Source organism: Thamnophis elegans, chromosome 1 (genome assembly GCF_009769535.1).
Source record: "Thamnophis elegans isolate rThaEle1 chromosome 1, rThaEle1.pri, whole genome shotgun sequence".
Lineage (NCBI taxonomy): Eukaryota > Metazoa > Chordata > Lepidosauria > Squamata > Colubridae > Thamnophis > Thamnophis elegans.
Window position 1 is genome coordinate 2,845,862 of NC_045541.1, and position 16,295 is coordinate 2,862,156.

Here is a 16,295-nt window from a genome sequence, read left to right on the forward strand (position 1 = left end):
AACATCCGCCGCGGCCCTTGTTAACCCGCGCGACGACCGATGCGGTATGGAATTCTTATTTGTTTTTTTCACCATATTGTATGGGTTGGCGGGGGTTTTTTTACGGGACCAGATGCCAACCTGATCCCAACCTTCCTCCTTTCTCATCCGGGCTTGGGACCGGCAATGGCGGAGTTGTTGTTGTTGTTGTTGTTGTTGTTGTTGTTATTATTATTATTATTATTATTATTATTATTATTATCACCCCATCAAATACCTCAGTATCAGTTGGCCCTGGGTTGCCTTCTGGATAGAACTGCACAGTGAAAATTGGCTTGTTTTCATGCATAATTCCCTGCAGAATTAAAAATAAGTAATAATGTTAGTCTTCTTCCTGGCAACAAAAGTAAATTTAAAATGCTCTTCTTAGCAAACCCCACATACAGTCAAGGTTAAGTATTTGATAGTTTAGAGCAGTGTTTCTCAACCTTATCAACTTGAAGATGTCTGGACTTCAACTCCCAGAATTCCCCAGCCAGCGAATGCTGGCTGGGGAATTCTGGGAGTTGAAGTCCAGACATCTTCAAGTTGACAAGGTTGAGAAACACTGGTTTAGAGGGAGAATTGAATCTTCAAACTGGTCCAGGAAACAGATGAGCAACTCTGGTAAACATTTACAGTAGATTCATCCCTGAAATGAACGTCACAGAATCTGTATGATTTATTGAGTTTTGCATAAGTTTTGAATCTCTCATTCATACAGCCCTAACAGAAATATTACCCAATCCTACTTCTGTTATAGGAGAATCACCTATGTATATTAAGTCCAGGATCTAACAATAAACCCTGAAATACTACCAGGTGTTTTTTTTTCAGAAAAGGCCTCTGAGTTCCAATGAATGCAGGTTGCACTTCTGAGTAACTTTCAAAGATACAGAAATAACTTCATCTTTCTTTTCCCATGGCTTGCTGCAACTTCAGTTTCCATCAAGCATGCTCTATAAAATGCCCCTATTTCAACTGAACGGTTTTGCTAACTACAGAGGGATTGCACCATGCCCAGAAGGATTTTTCCTCTCTCCCCCCCTTTCCCTTTCCAACATACATGCAGATGAATAGGAAATGGCTAGATACCATTTTGGATTTTTGACTGGTCCCTATCAAACATTGCCTTGTATTCTCTATATACGGTAATCCCAGTACAATTTTCCAGTAATTCACCAAAGATAAATATTTCAGTGAGAAGTGGGCAAAGCATCTTTAAGAATTCATGGGATTGATAATCCAAGCGATAGCGATGCCAGCCTGTTCTATGATGAGCGGACATCAGATACCCAGAAAAGGAAGCCTTACCTCGTTGGTTTGATCATTTGCATTCACAAACAGAGGCTTCCAGCCTGAAGGGAGAGAGTCGCCATCAATTGCATATCCATGATTCTGAGCAGTAATGAAAGCTTGTCCATTTAACAGATTCAAAACTGGCTGATTCTGTCCTCTGAAGAATCAGGGAGAGAAGGAATGGTTTGTTAAGGAAATCCCATGTGGGGAGTGAAAGGCAAGGGAGGATGGCAACAGTTAATTGATGTTCTGCCAAATTTTGCTTTGCAGTTTCCCTTTTTGTGAAAGAGCCTATTTTATTACCTTATTCTCAAGTTGCTTGAGAATTTCTTTCAAATTTCTTTTGAGTGCTGTTTTTGAGATTATTTCATTGGAGGAAGTGAGAGAAGATGAGATTACTTGCCATTATTCTGAAGCATTCCTGTTTCTCACACTTTTTGGGGGGTTCTTTCGAATCATTGTTGACTCCTGGTGACTGCTAACTACCTGGATAGCTCCTGAAATGGTTCCCCTTTGCCTGCTTCCTAGGGTTGAGAGAGAGTGACTGGCCCAAAGTCACCCCCTGGCTTTGGGCCTAAGGTGTGTAGAACTAACAACTGCCTAACCTCTAACTTGATGCCTTAACCACTAGGCCAAATTGGCTCTCCTACTCAGCAGCCTGTTAAAGAACTCCTTGGTGACATTTTCACTTCCAAGAATGGGAAGCCAGGAAAGTTGCATAACCCTATAGAAATGGCTGCTGCTCACTGAGAAACAGGAGAGAATGTGATTCTTTTTTTTTAATATACTTTTTTATTTTCATTTTCATAACATATAATCACATGTATACTATTACATAGCCAATATCCTATTGTCTTAAGTAGCAATTACATCAGTTTCTCTTGTCATCAACACCCAAAAATATAAAAACCCATTATTAGCTCTTCTGCTCTCCATACACCTCTTTCTTCTACCTCTCTCCCACCTCCTTTCTTCCCTCCATCATCCTTTTCTGCTCTACTTCCCCTTCCTTTCTCCTTCTCCTCTCTCTACATTCCACTCCTCCTTATCCTCCTCTTCTTCCCCCCTTACCCTCTCTCCTATCCCTCTCTTCCCATCTTTCTTCTTCCTTCTGTTTCCCACTCTTCCTCTCATTGGTGTATTTCCGCTTCTGAGCAAACTCCAATCTAATGTGATTCTTGTGGTGACTTTGTTAACCAAAGGGCAAGAACACCACACTTCACATCTGAGAACGTTTCCATGTTTCTTTTGAAATAAATTGTTGAAAGGAATTTTTATTTCAATAAGTTGAATGAGAAATAGTCCTGTAGAATAAATACGTGGGAACACTTTTCTGCAGCAGAGCATTATATTGAATCATATTTTGAAGGCCAGAAATTCTACTGTTTGCTATTGCTCTTCAGGAAAAAAAGGTTAAACCTAAAATAAAATTATTTCTTCAAATTATACTCTGGTCATTCAGTGTCTTTGTTACTTCCCCCCCCCCCCCCCGTCAAGGCCAACACAATTAACGACAATAACTTTCAAATAACCCAGATTTCAGTGATGTAACACAAGGAAACCGCACAAGATCCATGAAATGGGCTTCTGAAATCATAGCAACTTCTTCACTAGATATCTATTACATGATTATTTGCTTTTTGGAAAATAATGAAGGGCCAATTGTTGCTATGGCTACTGCACTAATGGAAAGGGTAACCACAAATGCTACAGGGTAGAAGTTACTGAGTAAAATTGAGATTTTTGGCAAATGGGACTTGTCACTAAGTAAAACATATATTATAAAATAAAAAGTGTTGTTCAAATTCTGCAATTTTTAAGTGCTCCTGGAACCCTTGTTCTGCCTCTGCAGAGCTGTCATTTGCTACTACTTCTGTCCTCCAGCAGGTCTGTCCACTCTACTCTTACAACAGGGAGAGAGTTTTGACAGAGTGTTTCAGGAGTTTCTGTCTCACCAGTAAAAGATTGCCCTTATTTAACCACCTCTTGCTCAGCAACTATCCAAATTTACAATGGTGTTTAATGTGGAGGCTTACAGTGGGTCCTTTGCAGTGGTGGGTTTCAAAAAATTTTGGAACCTACCCTGTGGGTGTGGCCTCCTTTGTGGGAGTGGCTTGCCAGCCATGTGACCTGGTGGGAGTGGCTTGCCAGCCACGTGTTTTCTTTCTTTCTTTCTTTCTTTCTTTCTTTCTTTCTCTCTCTCTCTCTCTCTCTCTCTCTCTCTTTCCTTCCTTTTGTCTCTCTGTCCCTTTTTTCTTTTTTTCTTTCATCTCTCTCTCACTCTTTTTCTTTCTTTTTTCTTTCTTTCTTTATTTTATTTTCATTTTTTATTATTTCTTTTTTTTTTCTTTCGTTGTAAGCCGCCCGGAGTCTTCCGGGATTTGGCGGCCTATAAATCAATCAATCAATCAATCAATCAATCAAATAAATAAATAAATAAATAAAAAATTTTCCCTTTCTTTCTCTTTCTCTCTCTCCCTGTGTCTGTCTGTCTGTCTGTCTGTCTGTCTGTCTGTCTGTGTGTGTGTCAGAGGTGGGTTTCAAAAAATTTTGGAACCTCTTCCGTAGGTGTGGCCTGCTTTCCGGGTCCACTGTGGAACTTCTTCTAACCGGTTCGGTAGATTTGACGAACCGGTTCTGCCGAACTGGTGTGAACTGGTAGGAACCCACCTCTGATTCTTTGGTTGCAGTCATTGAATGATTGCAATTCAGGCATTTGGCAACCGCCTTGTAATTATGATAGTTGCAACATCCCACATTCAAATGATCAATGTTTATAACTTTCTGCAGGATCCCTACAAGCCAATGGAGAAGTCACAAAAGGCAAGTTTATTTGAAAACCACCTGGGTTTCACCTAGCAACTGCAACTGAAACACAATCATGTGACATCAAGCCTCACAACTGCCTAGCTTAGCGATGGAGTTCATATTCCCAATTGCAATTGTTAATTGAGGATTACCTGTAACCTAAAAGAATAGCAAGTGTAGACCAGACGCCAACTTTGGAAGGAACTGAATGTACATTAAGTAGCAAAAAGCATGATTCTCATGAGGTACATAAATTGCTTTTTAGTAAATATGGAATTCTTTGGCTGAGTTTCTCTCGAAAAGATTGGTGCTGGATGGTCATTAAAAGCACTCCTGCCTCTTGGTTCCTGAACCTGGGCACATATATGTTTCATACCTGTTTGCCCTGGTCATTTTGTAGGATGTTGCTCCAGCTGCCAATCCAGTAATGAGATTCCCCATACTGGTTCCAAGCAAAGGTTCCTGGCGATCATTTTTAAGAACCTAGACAAGAAAGACTGCTATCAAAAATGACTAAAAATGAGCTTTCACCTGCAGAGATAACAACAAAAAAATACTCTTTCTGGTAATAGACAGTATTTTAAATTGATTTCTAAACAATCCCCTTTTTACAATGATACTGCCAGCTTCTTCTCTGACAGTAATTTGCACATATTTAATAACGATGGAAAGAGAAATTGCATCAGGGCAGGTTTTTTAGTTCAAAGTGATGCAGAAAACCTGCCTTTAAAAAGGCTACTGTTTCATGCATTTTCATGCAGAGGTCTGTCGAAGCAGCAGAGCAAGCAATCCTAATTTGAAGTAGGCTAGTTCTTGTGCTCCCCACCACTATTGAAGTAGGATATGAGAACTTGATATTTTTTTTAAAAAATCCATATATATATATATATATATATATATATGTATGTATGTATGTATGTATGTATGTATGTATGTATATATATGTTATGTTTGTGCTGATAAATAAATAAAGGGAGACTAGTATAGATCTATTTCAAGCTATTTAGCTCTCATCAGCTAGCCATACCCAAGTTTGGGAATCGAACCTGTGCTCTATTGCCTCTTAGGCAGATGTGTTAACCATTGAGCTACAGAGCTCGACTCCTTATCAGCCAGGCTAGGGTGAAAGGGTGTCAAATGAGTATATACATTACTAGAGGAAACATATATTTTAACCCTGATCACTTAAACCAATTTTATATTCCTTATTTCTGCTTTAAAAATCATTTTTAAATGTTTATTCCTTTTAAGTAGTATCTCCAAAGTTGATTTCTTTTCATTTTCTCTTGGTCTTTTCTCAGGAGTTCTTTCATTACAACATCTCCTTTGTAAGTCCAAGATAAGTTTTCCAAGTCATTCTTCTGAGTTTAACTCTACACACAGCCAAGTCACTCTTGTAATTTATTTGTGTGTCCCTTTTAGCTATTAAAACATCAGCTGGTTTCATTTGTAAATCCTGTGTAACAACGTTTCCACATCATTACTGTAGGCTGCCATTTTTAAATCATATCCAAAACAGACTGATTCTCAAATGTATTGTCTTCCACCATGTTCTTCATCTTTATTTCAAGAGTAGTATTTTAATGAAATGCAAATAAAGAAACAAACCATCGGTAATGTAAGTCAACAGCTTCGTGAGAAAAACATTTATTCCAATATATACACTTTACCTTCCTGACATTTTCAATTAATTCTGGTGCTTGGGTTGGATCACCAGGGCCTCCAGAAATGAAAAGTCCGTCATAGTCCATTGAGGTGAAATCATGATTCCAAGGTACTAAATGAACTTCAGCACCTCTCTGATAACAAAAGAGGATAGACGGCATCAAAGGTTGTTAGACAATTAACTAGATTATATGCAATGCAACTAATAGGATACATTCTTGAGTCGGAATATGAGAAAAACCCATTCCAAATATAGCTCACTTAGATTTGGTTGGTTGCAAACAAATGGAAAAAGGAGTTTTCTCTATTCTTAATCACTGTGGTTGTCTCTGAAAATGAAGTATAAATAATTGAATGTAATATTCACTTTTAGAGATAGCCACAGTATTAAATAATATCCCACTACTAGAGCATTTCTCTATAAAGAATTATTGATTAATTGTACACTAGATGTAGCGGTTACAATAACTATATACAAAGAGGTAGTTCTTGTTAATATGGGTTTAATATATATATTTAATTGTTCTCAAATAAAGGCAGTCCTCATGTAGTGACCACAATTGGGACTGGCAATTCAGCCATTAGGCACTTAACCAGTAGCTAAGTGAAACTGTGACTGTGCTCATGATTTTACTCCAGTTTTCCTTTGCTTTGCAGGTCTGCAAAGGTCATCAATAAGAGGATTGGTATCAGGGATAGAAGAAAGAGGGGTAGCAAGGGTCGGAGAGAGGACTGAAGGGAGGGGGAGGAGGAAGGGAGGGAGGGAGCGTATCGGGAGAGAGGAGTGGTAGAGGGGGAGGGGAAGTAGGGTAGAGGGGAATGTTGGAGGGAAGATGGAAAGTTGGAGGGGGGCGAAAGAAAGGGTGTATGGAGGGTCGAAGAGGTACATTGGGTTTCTATTTTGGGGGGTATTGTTGACAAGAGAATGGCTGTGTTTATTGTTTAATGTTATATGGCCCCGGTTATGCACAGTATATATGTGACTGTACGAAAATGAAATGGAAAATAAAAACACATTTACAACAAAATAAGAGGATTGGTATCAAAGTTGGTTTTGAAACCAAAGTCTGGTTCCATCACCATTGTAACTGCAGTCACCTGTCTAAGGCAGTTGCTGAACAAGGTCTAGCTTTAATGTATTTAAAATAAAGTCTTTAAAATAAATTTGCAAGGTTGTTTTCAGGATAAAATAAAGTGAAAACACATTGTACATAGGTATGAGCCCCTCCGATAAGTGGATCACATCTCTGGAGTGGTCACAGTTGTTGGCTTTTTCAATATGGTAGTCCATCATGAGAAGAAGCCTTTCCCTCCTCATAAATGTGTGCATATGCACAAGCAAATACACACACATTCAAACAACTCCAATAAGAATTGAATGTGTTGGAGGAGGAGCCTATGTCGCTAGGAAATGGTTGCCCGATCTCGATGTTCCGAGATCGCCGCCAATACTTTTCTCGCTGGGTAGTCCAATCGGACCTAAACTGTCCCGGAGAGATGGTGAACAGGAAGACTACATTCTGCTGATCACAGGGACATTGCAAAGTCCCTGATTGATGCAGGAGAAGGTCTCTCAGCTGGTGTTAAAAGCTCAGCCCCCAGATGGACGAAGTAGGGATGGCTCCAAAACGGAAGGGAAGAGAAAGTGTTTACAGCTGGTGAGGAATTTTTACCCGTTTTAAAAGAGCCTGCCTATAAAAAACTTAAAGCTAATTTAAATCTAAGAATAAAACTAATAAGTGGCGGAATTAAGCTTTGGATGGTTTTGGTCTGTGTGTTATCTTAATTTTTAAACCTTATTTTCATGGATTGAATTTATGCAAACCATTTGAAATGAATGGATCAAGTTTTCTTCTTCTAAAATTTTTACTATTACTTTCACAACCTATGAACTAAACTTCCCCTTATTCATTACTACATGTGTCTTTTATTCTTTCTTCTCTATTTCATGTAAGAATTAGACTTTTTTTTAAACTTGGAATATTAAAAGATACAAAAAGAACAAAGAATTCCAACAATTGTAACAACAAATGGAGAGATAACTGCTACTTGAAGACTGGAGATCTGAGTATTGAAAACAAAATACTTTTACTTTCACTACTGATTATTCTGGCCTGGAACTTTAAAGTCTCACAGTTTGTTTATAGAAAGTGATAAGAAGTAAAGCACCATTTGTTTATACAAATGTTCCTTTGAAGTATATCCTTAACCAGAGATCACATGGTGAACCTAGGTGTAACCTTGTAAAAAAACTTCCAAGTCAGAGCAGCAGTGTTTTAATAGCTGGAAACAATAGCTTATTTCCAACAACAGAGAGAAACTGTCAGCTTGCTAGAGATAATATTTGCAATTCAGAAATTATCAAATACATTTGAGAAAATGTATTGAAAAGTTAGAGCACCTAACAGAAAAATATGATGAAAAGGATGGAGATGCTTATCAAATGGGAAAAATAGAGGGTAGAGTCCCAAGCAATAAAGAGAAAAATGATTACAAAGAAATCAAATTTACTGACATCTATGGTGAATGGTTTCTGTCTAGAAATGGAAAAAGTGGAATATGAAAAGGGGAACCAGATGGATGGAAACCCTACCCTAGATGGCAAGACACAGAAGAAGAAGAAAAAATAAAAGAACTTATGGATTTAAAGGGAGAAATTTTATTAGTAACACTATCGATAACAACACTGACAATTAAAGACAAGCTGATTAAGGAAAAAGAAGAAAGGCATTGAAATTACATGAGAGAATCAATAAACAAGGAGTTGCAAAGAAGAGTCCATACAAACTTGATTAAGAAGACGATTAGAGGACTGATGCCACAAATGGCAGAAGACATGAGACTATTTCGCTACTGGAAAGATACAGGCTGATAGATGAAAGTGTTTAGTCTAAAACTAGTTGGACTTAGTGAAATTTAGTGACAATAGATATGGTTAAATAAACAATTGAAAATGATAATAATGTATCCATATGTATTGGTATAACAAGTAGTAACTGGATATGAATATTGAATGGTACCTATGAAAGGAAGATGAGAAATGGTTTGGTTACATATAAAGATTAATTAAAAAAGAACTAAATTATGATAATGGATATAGTCAAATAAAGGAGAGATAATGATAACAATGTATATATAGGTATGGGTACAACATGGCGAAATTGGATGTAAATTGTAAACAGTGATTTGGAAAGGAAGATTAGAAACCTTTGTTACTAAATGTTATTGATGTTTAGCTAGAATAGGCCATAAGGAACAGTGTTATTGGGATACTAGAAATAGCAAATGAGATACCAGTATGTGGTTATGTCTGAGTTTTGGTATGTTTTATGACAAAGGACGTTTAAACAATTATAGTCAAACGGGAATGGGAGTAGGATGATGGTAATATATACAAATATATTTGATTTAAAATACTAGAATTTAATTAACCACATTTATATGCCACCCAATCCCGAAGAATTAATATGAATCATTGGTGACTTTGAAAGAAATGCACGAAAAATTTTTGTAACCAACTGATACACAGTATGTAAAGAAAGAGGATTTTTTGTGTTGTGTCTGTTTTGAAAAATAAAAATAAAAAACTTTTATTAAAAAAAAAGAATTGAATGTGTCAATGTCAGTATTTCAGATTGCTGCAATATCAATAAAATGCTGTTTGAGAAATTAGCAAGCCAGGCTTTCCAGTTAGTCCTGAACAAACTAATAAACCACAGATACATAGAAAAGGAGTCTTTTTTTTAAGAAACATGTTGATTTACCTTTACTAGCAAACGAACAGCATTGTGCTTCAATCCACAATCCACAGCTACAATTTTGATTGGATTTCCTTTGCCATATATTCTGACCTCCTTCACACATGTTAGGAAAAAGAAAAACATTATTGTATGCTTATTTGTTAACTAGAGATTTGCATCAGGTAACTCACACCAAATCAAACTCTTTTTAATTGTTGTTTAATTGATTATACTGGTTGTTTATGCCACCCAGAGTAACATTTGTGAGATGGGTAGGTATATAAATCAGATGAACAAATAAACATGTTAGGAGAGAGTCAACAGTAAGAGCCGAGGTGGCGCAGTGGTTAAATGCAGCACTCCAGGCTACTTCAGCTGACTGCAGTTCTGCAGTTCGGCTGTTCAAATCTCACCAGCTCAGGGTTGACTCGGCCTTCCATCCTTCCGAGGTGGGTAAAATGAGGACCCGGATTGTTGTTGGGGGCAATATGGATTAGGATTAGGATTTATTTCATTTATATGCCGCCCTTTTCCCCGAAGGTGACTCAGGGCGGCTCACAACTCAGTCAAGGGAAAGGAGGTACAAACAGGGGATAAAAGACCAACAAACAATAGACAATTTAAAACACACAACAACCATACCATTCAAGAAGGGGGGCAGAAGCTCTTTAGCCCCAGGCCTGCCGGAATAGCCAGGTTTTAAGGGCTTTGCGGAAGGCCTGGAGGGTGGTGAGGGTTCGAATCTCCACGGGGAGCTCGTTCCAGAGGGCCGGAGCAGCCACAGAGAAGGCTCTCCTCCGGGTAGTCGCCAGTCGGCATTGGCCGGCGGATGGAATTCGGAGGAGGCCTAATCTGTGGGATCTAATTGGTCTATTGGAGGTAATTGGCAGCAGGCGGTCTCTGTAAACCGCTTAGAGAGGGCTGAAAGCCCTATGAAGCGGTATATAAGTCTAACTGCTATTGCTATTGCTAACATTAATTCAAAGCATTTGATGAATTTTGCTTTATCTGAATTACTCCTGAATTTATCTGAGTTTTTTTTATTTATTAAGAATCAGTACTCCCTGAAAATCATCATCTTCTGCACTGTAATGTATATTCTGATTCTCTTCTATTAAGAAGCTTATAGCATCCCACAGAGAATTCGCAGCATTCAAGCCTTAATTCAAATACTGGAAGAATGTAGGCTTCCTCAGCCTAAGAAAGGGTGTCCCGTTGTATATCTTGGGATGTGGGCTCATGCTACCAACCTATTGAGTGGTCCTTTATACAGACAGGTATAGATAGAGGTATAAATTAATCTCTTCATTTAGTTGAATTGGACTCTCATAAACAATACTATAATGACTTGCTATTGTTTTCTTCTGGAGTTCACATCTGTATGGCTCCAATTAGTATCATTCCTGTAGTCTGTTTGGCAGAAAAGGGTCAAGAGGGTATGGAGGAGGAGAACCAGTAATAGTATTAGTAGTAGCAGAAGCTACTGTGAGAGGCAGAAGTGATTTTCCCAGCAACTTCTTCAATCTCTTTTTCATTTCATTACCTACTGATTCAGTTTGTGAAATGCCCCTAAGATCTATGTAATTACAGAGGAAGGTAGTACTGAGAATGTCATACTTTAATATTTTAAGCTGCTATCTTCTGCTTTTAGCATGAATAATGGAAGTAGAATCCTACTGGTTGAGAATGAGGAGCCATCTACACCAGATTTGTCTTCACTGGAATGGCTATGCAGATCGACTTCATGAGTAGGACATGAAGGTTCCCTACATGTCCTACTCTAAAACCTTTCCAGATATTCAAACATACCATGTCTAAATTTAATTTAATTTACATTACCATTTCCTCTTTTCAGAGCAGGTTAAGAGAATAAAATGCACAGTACATACAGTATTTAGCTATCTTAAAGTAAAATGCTGTGTATTCCTCCTTTATACTTTTTTCCTTAGCAACAACCCACCCACTTTATGTTCAGTTAGAACTTTTCTTGGCTCCAGCCAAAGGTGCTCTCTTTGCTACAGATAAGAGGGTATGTAATTCAAGCTATCCGGTGGGCACCAGGCTACAGAAGAGCCATCTATCTCTTTTATACATCTATGGCCATCGTTTCATTACATCTTATATAGGAGACCTTCGTGCAAATTATGTAATTTGCAAAACACACACACACACACAAATCTCTTTGAAAATCTTTTCTGAATCTACTGCCCAATGTTAATTTCACTGAGTGGCTGTCTTCTAGTATTAGGAGAAAAGTAAAAAAGGAATTCATTCTATCCTAATCTATGTTTTCGTTCATGTTTTAATAATCTTCTAGTCATGATCAATGTGGTCATATAAATAGAATTCTGCCCTTTCAGGAACTTTGTGCAAAATTATCGTCATATGCTCAATGTTCACCCTTATTGCCCCACATTGATATAGATCAGTGGTAGTCAACCTGGTCCCTACCGCCCACTAGTGGGCGTTCCAGCTTTCATGGTGGGTGGTAGGGGTTTGATGTAACTCTGCTTTATAAATTTTATAAAGTCAAGTTACTTCCCTACTTTATAAATCACCGTTACTGTGGAACCGGTGGCCGGTTAGAAAATTTTACTACTAACAGAGATACAAAAGTGGGCGGGAGGTATAAAAAGGTTGACTACCCCTGATATAGATCAATTGACAAGTTATTGGTAGTTCTGAAGGCTGCCTATATTTTATTTCTGTTCCTTCAATACGCAAATCAGCATTCCTCATCGTCATCAAATCCATTGGGTTTAAGACAACTGTGATTTTAAATGCAAAGTCCATGTCTGATCTACTGCTGAGCGAACTATTTTTATCTGTTTAATAAGCCCCTTTTAATCGGGCTCTTTTGGCACACTGATATTTCACAGCTGGAAGGCTTCATGAAAAGATGATAATCTCTTAACAGAATCATTTCACAAGTGAATTACCACTATTCTGGAAGAAAATAGAAGCTTCTCAGGGGAAAAGAAAGAAACAGACCTAAAGAGAACATGTGAACTACTGAAGCAGAAGTCCTCTCTGCAATTTAAAATTTTGGACTCATCCAGAAGTCTAGTGCACCATACAATAGAGAGCTCCTCATTCCCTTCAATCTCCAACATATCTGGGAATGCTACACGCCAGATTGTATGATTCCTAGACAACAACTACAGACCCAAATCTTTATAGTTCCTATTATGAAGAAAGAAGAGAAATCTTATTGTGACAGTTCTTACATAATATACATTTACATCTTTGGCTGAAATCTCTAGTTCCTGGATATGCAGGAAATGACACAAGTGGACTTCGACCAGTAATACCATGAACTTCCAAGAGATATTATAAGTTCAAGAAGATACCACATAGAATTCCTTTTTTCAAATGTTACTTAGCAAGGGACAACTATCACCTGATACAAAAGAACAGAAAGCACTAAGGTTTTATTACTCCTGATCTGTTCACACAGTTTGACATAAAACTTTTAAACTTCATATATGGGAAACCAGATTAAAAGGGGGAAAAAAGACACAAGCCTCTATTACGTCTAACCTGACCTTCATTCATACTCTCTGGAAATAACCTCAGCCCTTTGAAATGTCAAGGAAATTATTAAATTTACTCTAGCCCCTAGACTCTGAAAAATGCAGAAAAAGAAATAAGGAAAATTAAATAATTTGTTGCAGTTTCAATATATTCTGACAAGAGCTGCCTATTGCTTTATTAAAAATATTATCAGATTCTTCTAACCTATTATTGATAATAAAAATTCTTAAATGTTATCATAAATTGATTTATATGAAAGCCATTTCTTGATAGTGGAAGTGCTGGGCTGGGCAGCCCTTATAATTCTAAATTATAAATGTAATATAGTATAATATAATATAATAAATAAGATCATTGTGTGCTATAATTGAATAGCTTGGTTAATTGTCAGCTTTATTTTCGATACTACTTTATAACTCTATAAAATAAAGTTGTAAAGATAATGGGATCACGGGAGTTGTGTTCATCTCACATCTACACCTGCTGGTTTTAGTGTCTTTTTATCACTCATTCTTTGTACTAGCACAGATTATCAACATCATCCACTTCTGGTGATAATTAATTCTGTGAAATAGTTAAAAATGGAACAAATTTTTTAGATCTCAAGGAGTCTTCTTCTTATTTTATACCCTTTATGTATTTTTTAAAAGATGGCAAATAGAATATTCATTTAGCTGGTAAAAGAAATCAGTTCTACATACAATTGTGAAAATAATCTAGCCAGCTATTTGGAGAACCATTAAATTCATTCCCTCAGATGTATATCCTACTGGGTGAACTGGGCCTCTTTTCTGTCCAATATTCTTATACCTTCACTCATTCCAACATGCTCATCTCTGGGTGCGGAGGTAGGTTCCTACCAGTTCGCACCTATTCGGTAGAACCTGTTCGTCAAATCTACCGAACCGGTTAGAAGAGGTTCCACCAGTGGACCCGGAAAGCAGGACACCCCTACAGAAGAGGTTCAAAAAAATTTTGAAACCCACACTGGTCCTTGGATGTGATTATTCTACACTATCATGCTCATATTTATAAAACTCAGGGCCTCTGTGAAAGGCAAGGATGACTACTGCGTTTGTGGTGCAATCAGAACATTGCGTGTGTTGAAGTTGTTTTAACGCAAACCAAAGATGCCTTTTAATAAACAAGTTTACATCCTATTCTTATGCATGCCAGTGCTGTGTGAGAGGTAATTTAAGGTGGTTCTGACAGGTGTCGTCGGCATCTTCATATCCGGTCACATGGGCAGCAAGCCACTCCCATCCGGTCATATGGGCGGCAAGCCACTCCCACAAAGGAGGCCACACCCACAGAGTAGGTTCAAACAATTTTTGAAACGCACCACTGTCTGGGTGCAATAGCCTTAAGGTTAAAAACCAATATGAGGAGATGTCAAGTTATTCAGGAGAAAATGGAGAAAAAGATTTAGCTCTAAATTTATATGAACTGGCACATTTCAGGTTCAATATAAATCTGTAACTGAAGATTCGGGTTGAATGTTCTTGAATGGATTTTTTTATCAGTAGTACCAAAGTCAGGCTTCTTGAAGATCATTATCAGGCCTGCAGTCATATTCCTTTTAGGATCTTTGGCCTGCCACTCTCTCTATTATTTTACTATGCTGTTTCATTAGTGGGGTAATTGGGAGGGGGAATAGTAAGGAGTAGAATGTGTTGTTGTCAAAATAAAACATTCCTTTCTAGAAGCCCAAGGTCATCCTGATTGGAACTAGATGGGTGGAAATGCCAGCATGGCAGTGGAAGATTGGACCATGTGACGGACTTGTGGGTGTGGGGACAAGATCATGAACTTTCAACTGGTTGGAAAACCCAGGAAGCTTTCAGATTCGGGTTTTCCACAGATGTGCCAACATGTCTCTCTTAATAAATTGGAATTTTGAGGAAAGCTCTACCTTGAACTCTGATTTAATTTTGGATGATATTTTGAATGTTGTCAATCATGGGAACTAAACCAACTAAACCTCACAAATGACATATTTGCTGCTAGAAATGTCAAAGAAGCCAGCTTGTTATCCCATCTTGCTTAGAAAATATATAATTAATATGCTACTTCCATTTCGTACAACTGTGTTTGCTTCACTTTGAAAAACTAGAATTCTATGTCACAAACATTTACACTTACTCTATAGATCTGCATATTTATTTTTCAGAACAGTTGGGGGCTACTTTAATTTCTATCATGATAATTCAAAATGTATCACACAGTTACAGCTTACTGTTCACATATGAAGGATTTTGCTGCATGGAACATACTGAATTGAAAGGAAAATTAATGAGAGCAGGATTTGTTCTAATTCAGGAAAATTGAAAAATTACCAATTTAAGATTGGAGCTCTAATTAATTTAAGCTGATTTCATTGGGAAATTAATAAGCTTTTATTCTGGAAAAAAATCAGCAATTATTTCAGACTTTGGATCTATACCTATAAATTTGTATTGTGCCATTCTTTACCGTCGGTAAAATGTTTATCTTCTTATGCAGGACAGACCTTGGCAATAAGCCTCCCTTTTGTCATGATGTCTTTTTCTAAGCAAACATAATGCGGAATAGTCCACACAAAATTGCAATTAGTAGTAGCAGCCCTAGGACAAGGCAAACCTGTATATAAATTATTGTAATAAATAAACAAACAAAATTGTGTTGGTTTTTCTAGTGATTTTTGAAGGTTTCATTAAGTCCATACTTCCATGCAAACATATTTAATATTTGTAGTTCCAAAACTAATATAGCAACATTATCTTTCAGTTTTTGACATGTTTCATTTCTGCAAAATCCACACAAGATTGTTTATTTATTAAATATTTCAGCATGTATAAGTTCCTTTCCCATGCTAGATCAGTCTTCTAACCAGGTGCATGAATAGATATAACTAAGTCATATCCTCGCTAAATTCATGCGTAAAGCTCCTATTTTCCTTGATTGCTTCGTTGGTTGTTTATTTATATATTTCCGTTCAAATGGCAGTCCACTCAAAACCATGACTCTGGGTGACTAATAATTAAAAATTCTATAAACAATAACTTAACAATAAACACATAATTGGCAGCTGACATAAAACAAGTAAAATCATCAGATCAGCATCAACATAACCATTTCATAACCGCCTCCTGCCACATACCTCCCAAAGACCAACTAGATCTCACAGGTTGGGCCTCCTCTGGGTGCCGTCGACCAGACAATGCCGGCTGGCGGCTCCCCGGGGGAGGGCCT

The 16,295-nt window shown here is 37.6% G+C and overlaps 1 protein-coding gene across 1 annotated transcript in view; it reads right to left on the minus strand.

Moving 5' to 3' along the window:
- Nucleotides 1–16,295, minus strand: part of CPS1 (carbamoyl-phosphate synthase 1) — a 168,560-nt gene that overhangs the window by 132,877 nt on the left and 19,388 nt on the right. Inside the window, exons 7-11 of the mRNA XM_032233904.1 lie at nucleotides 9,555–9,644; nucleotides 5,796–5,924; nucleotides 4,502–4,608; nucleotides 1,333–1,474; nucleotides 257–334 (exon numbers count right to left, since the gene is read on the minus strand). Of these exons, the coding sequence (XP_032089795.1) occupies nucleotides 257–334; nucleotides 1,333–1,474; nucleotides 4,502–4,608; nucleotides 5,796–5,924; nucleotides 9,555–9,644 (546 nt within the window). The remainder of the gene's footprint in view (nucleotides 1–256; nucleotides 335–1,332; nucleotides 1,475–4,501; nucleotides 4,609–5,795; nucleotides 5,925–9,554; nucleotides 9,645–16,295) is intronic.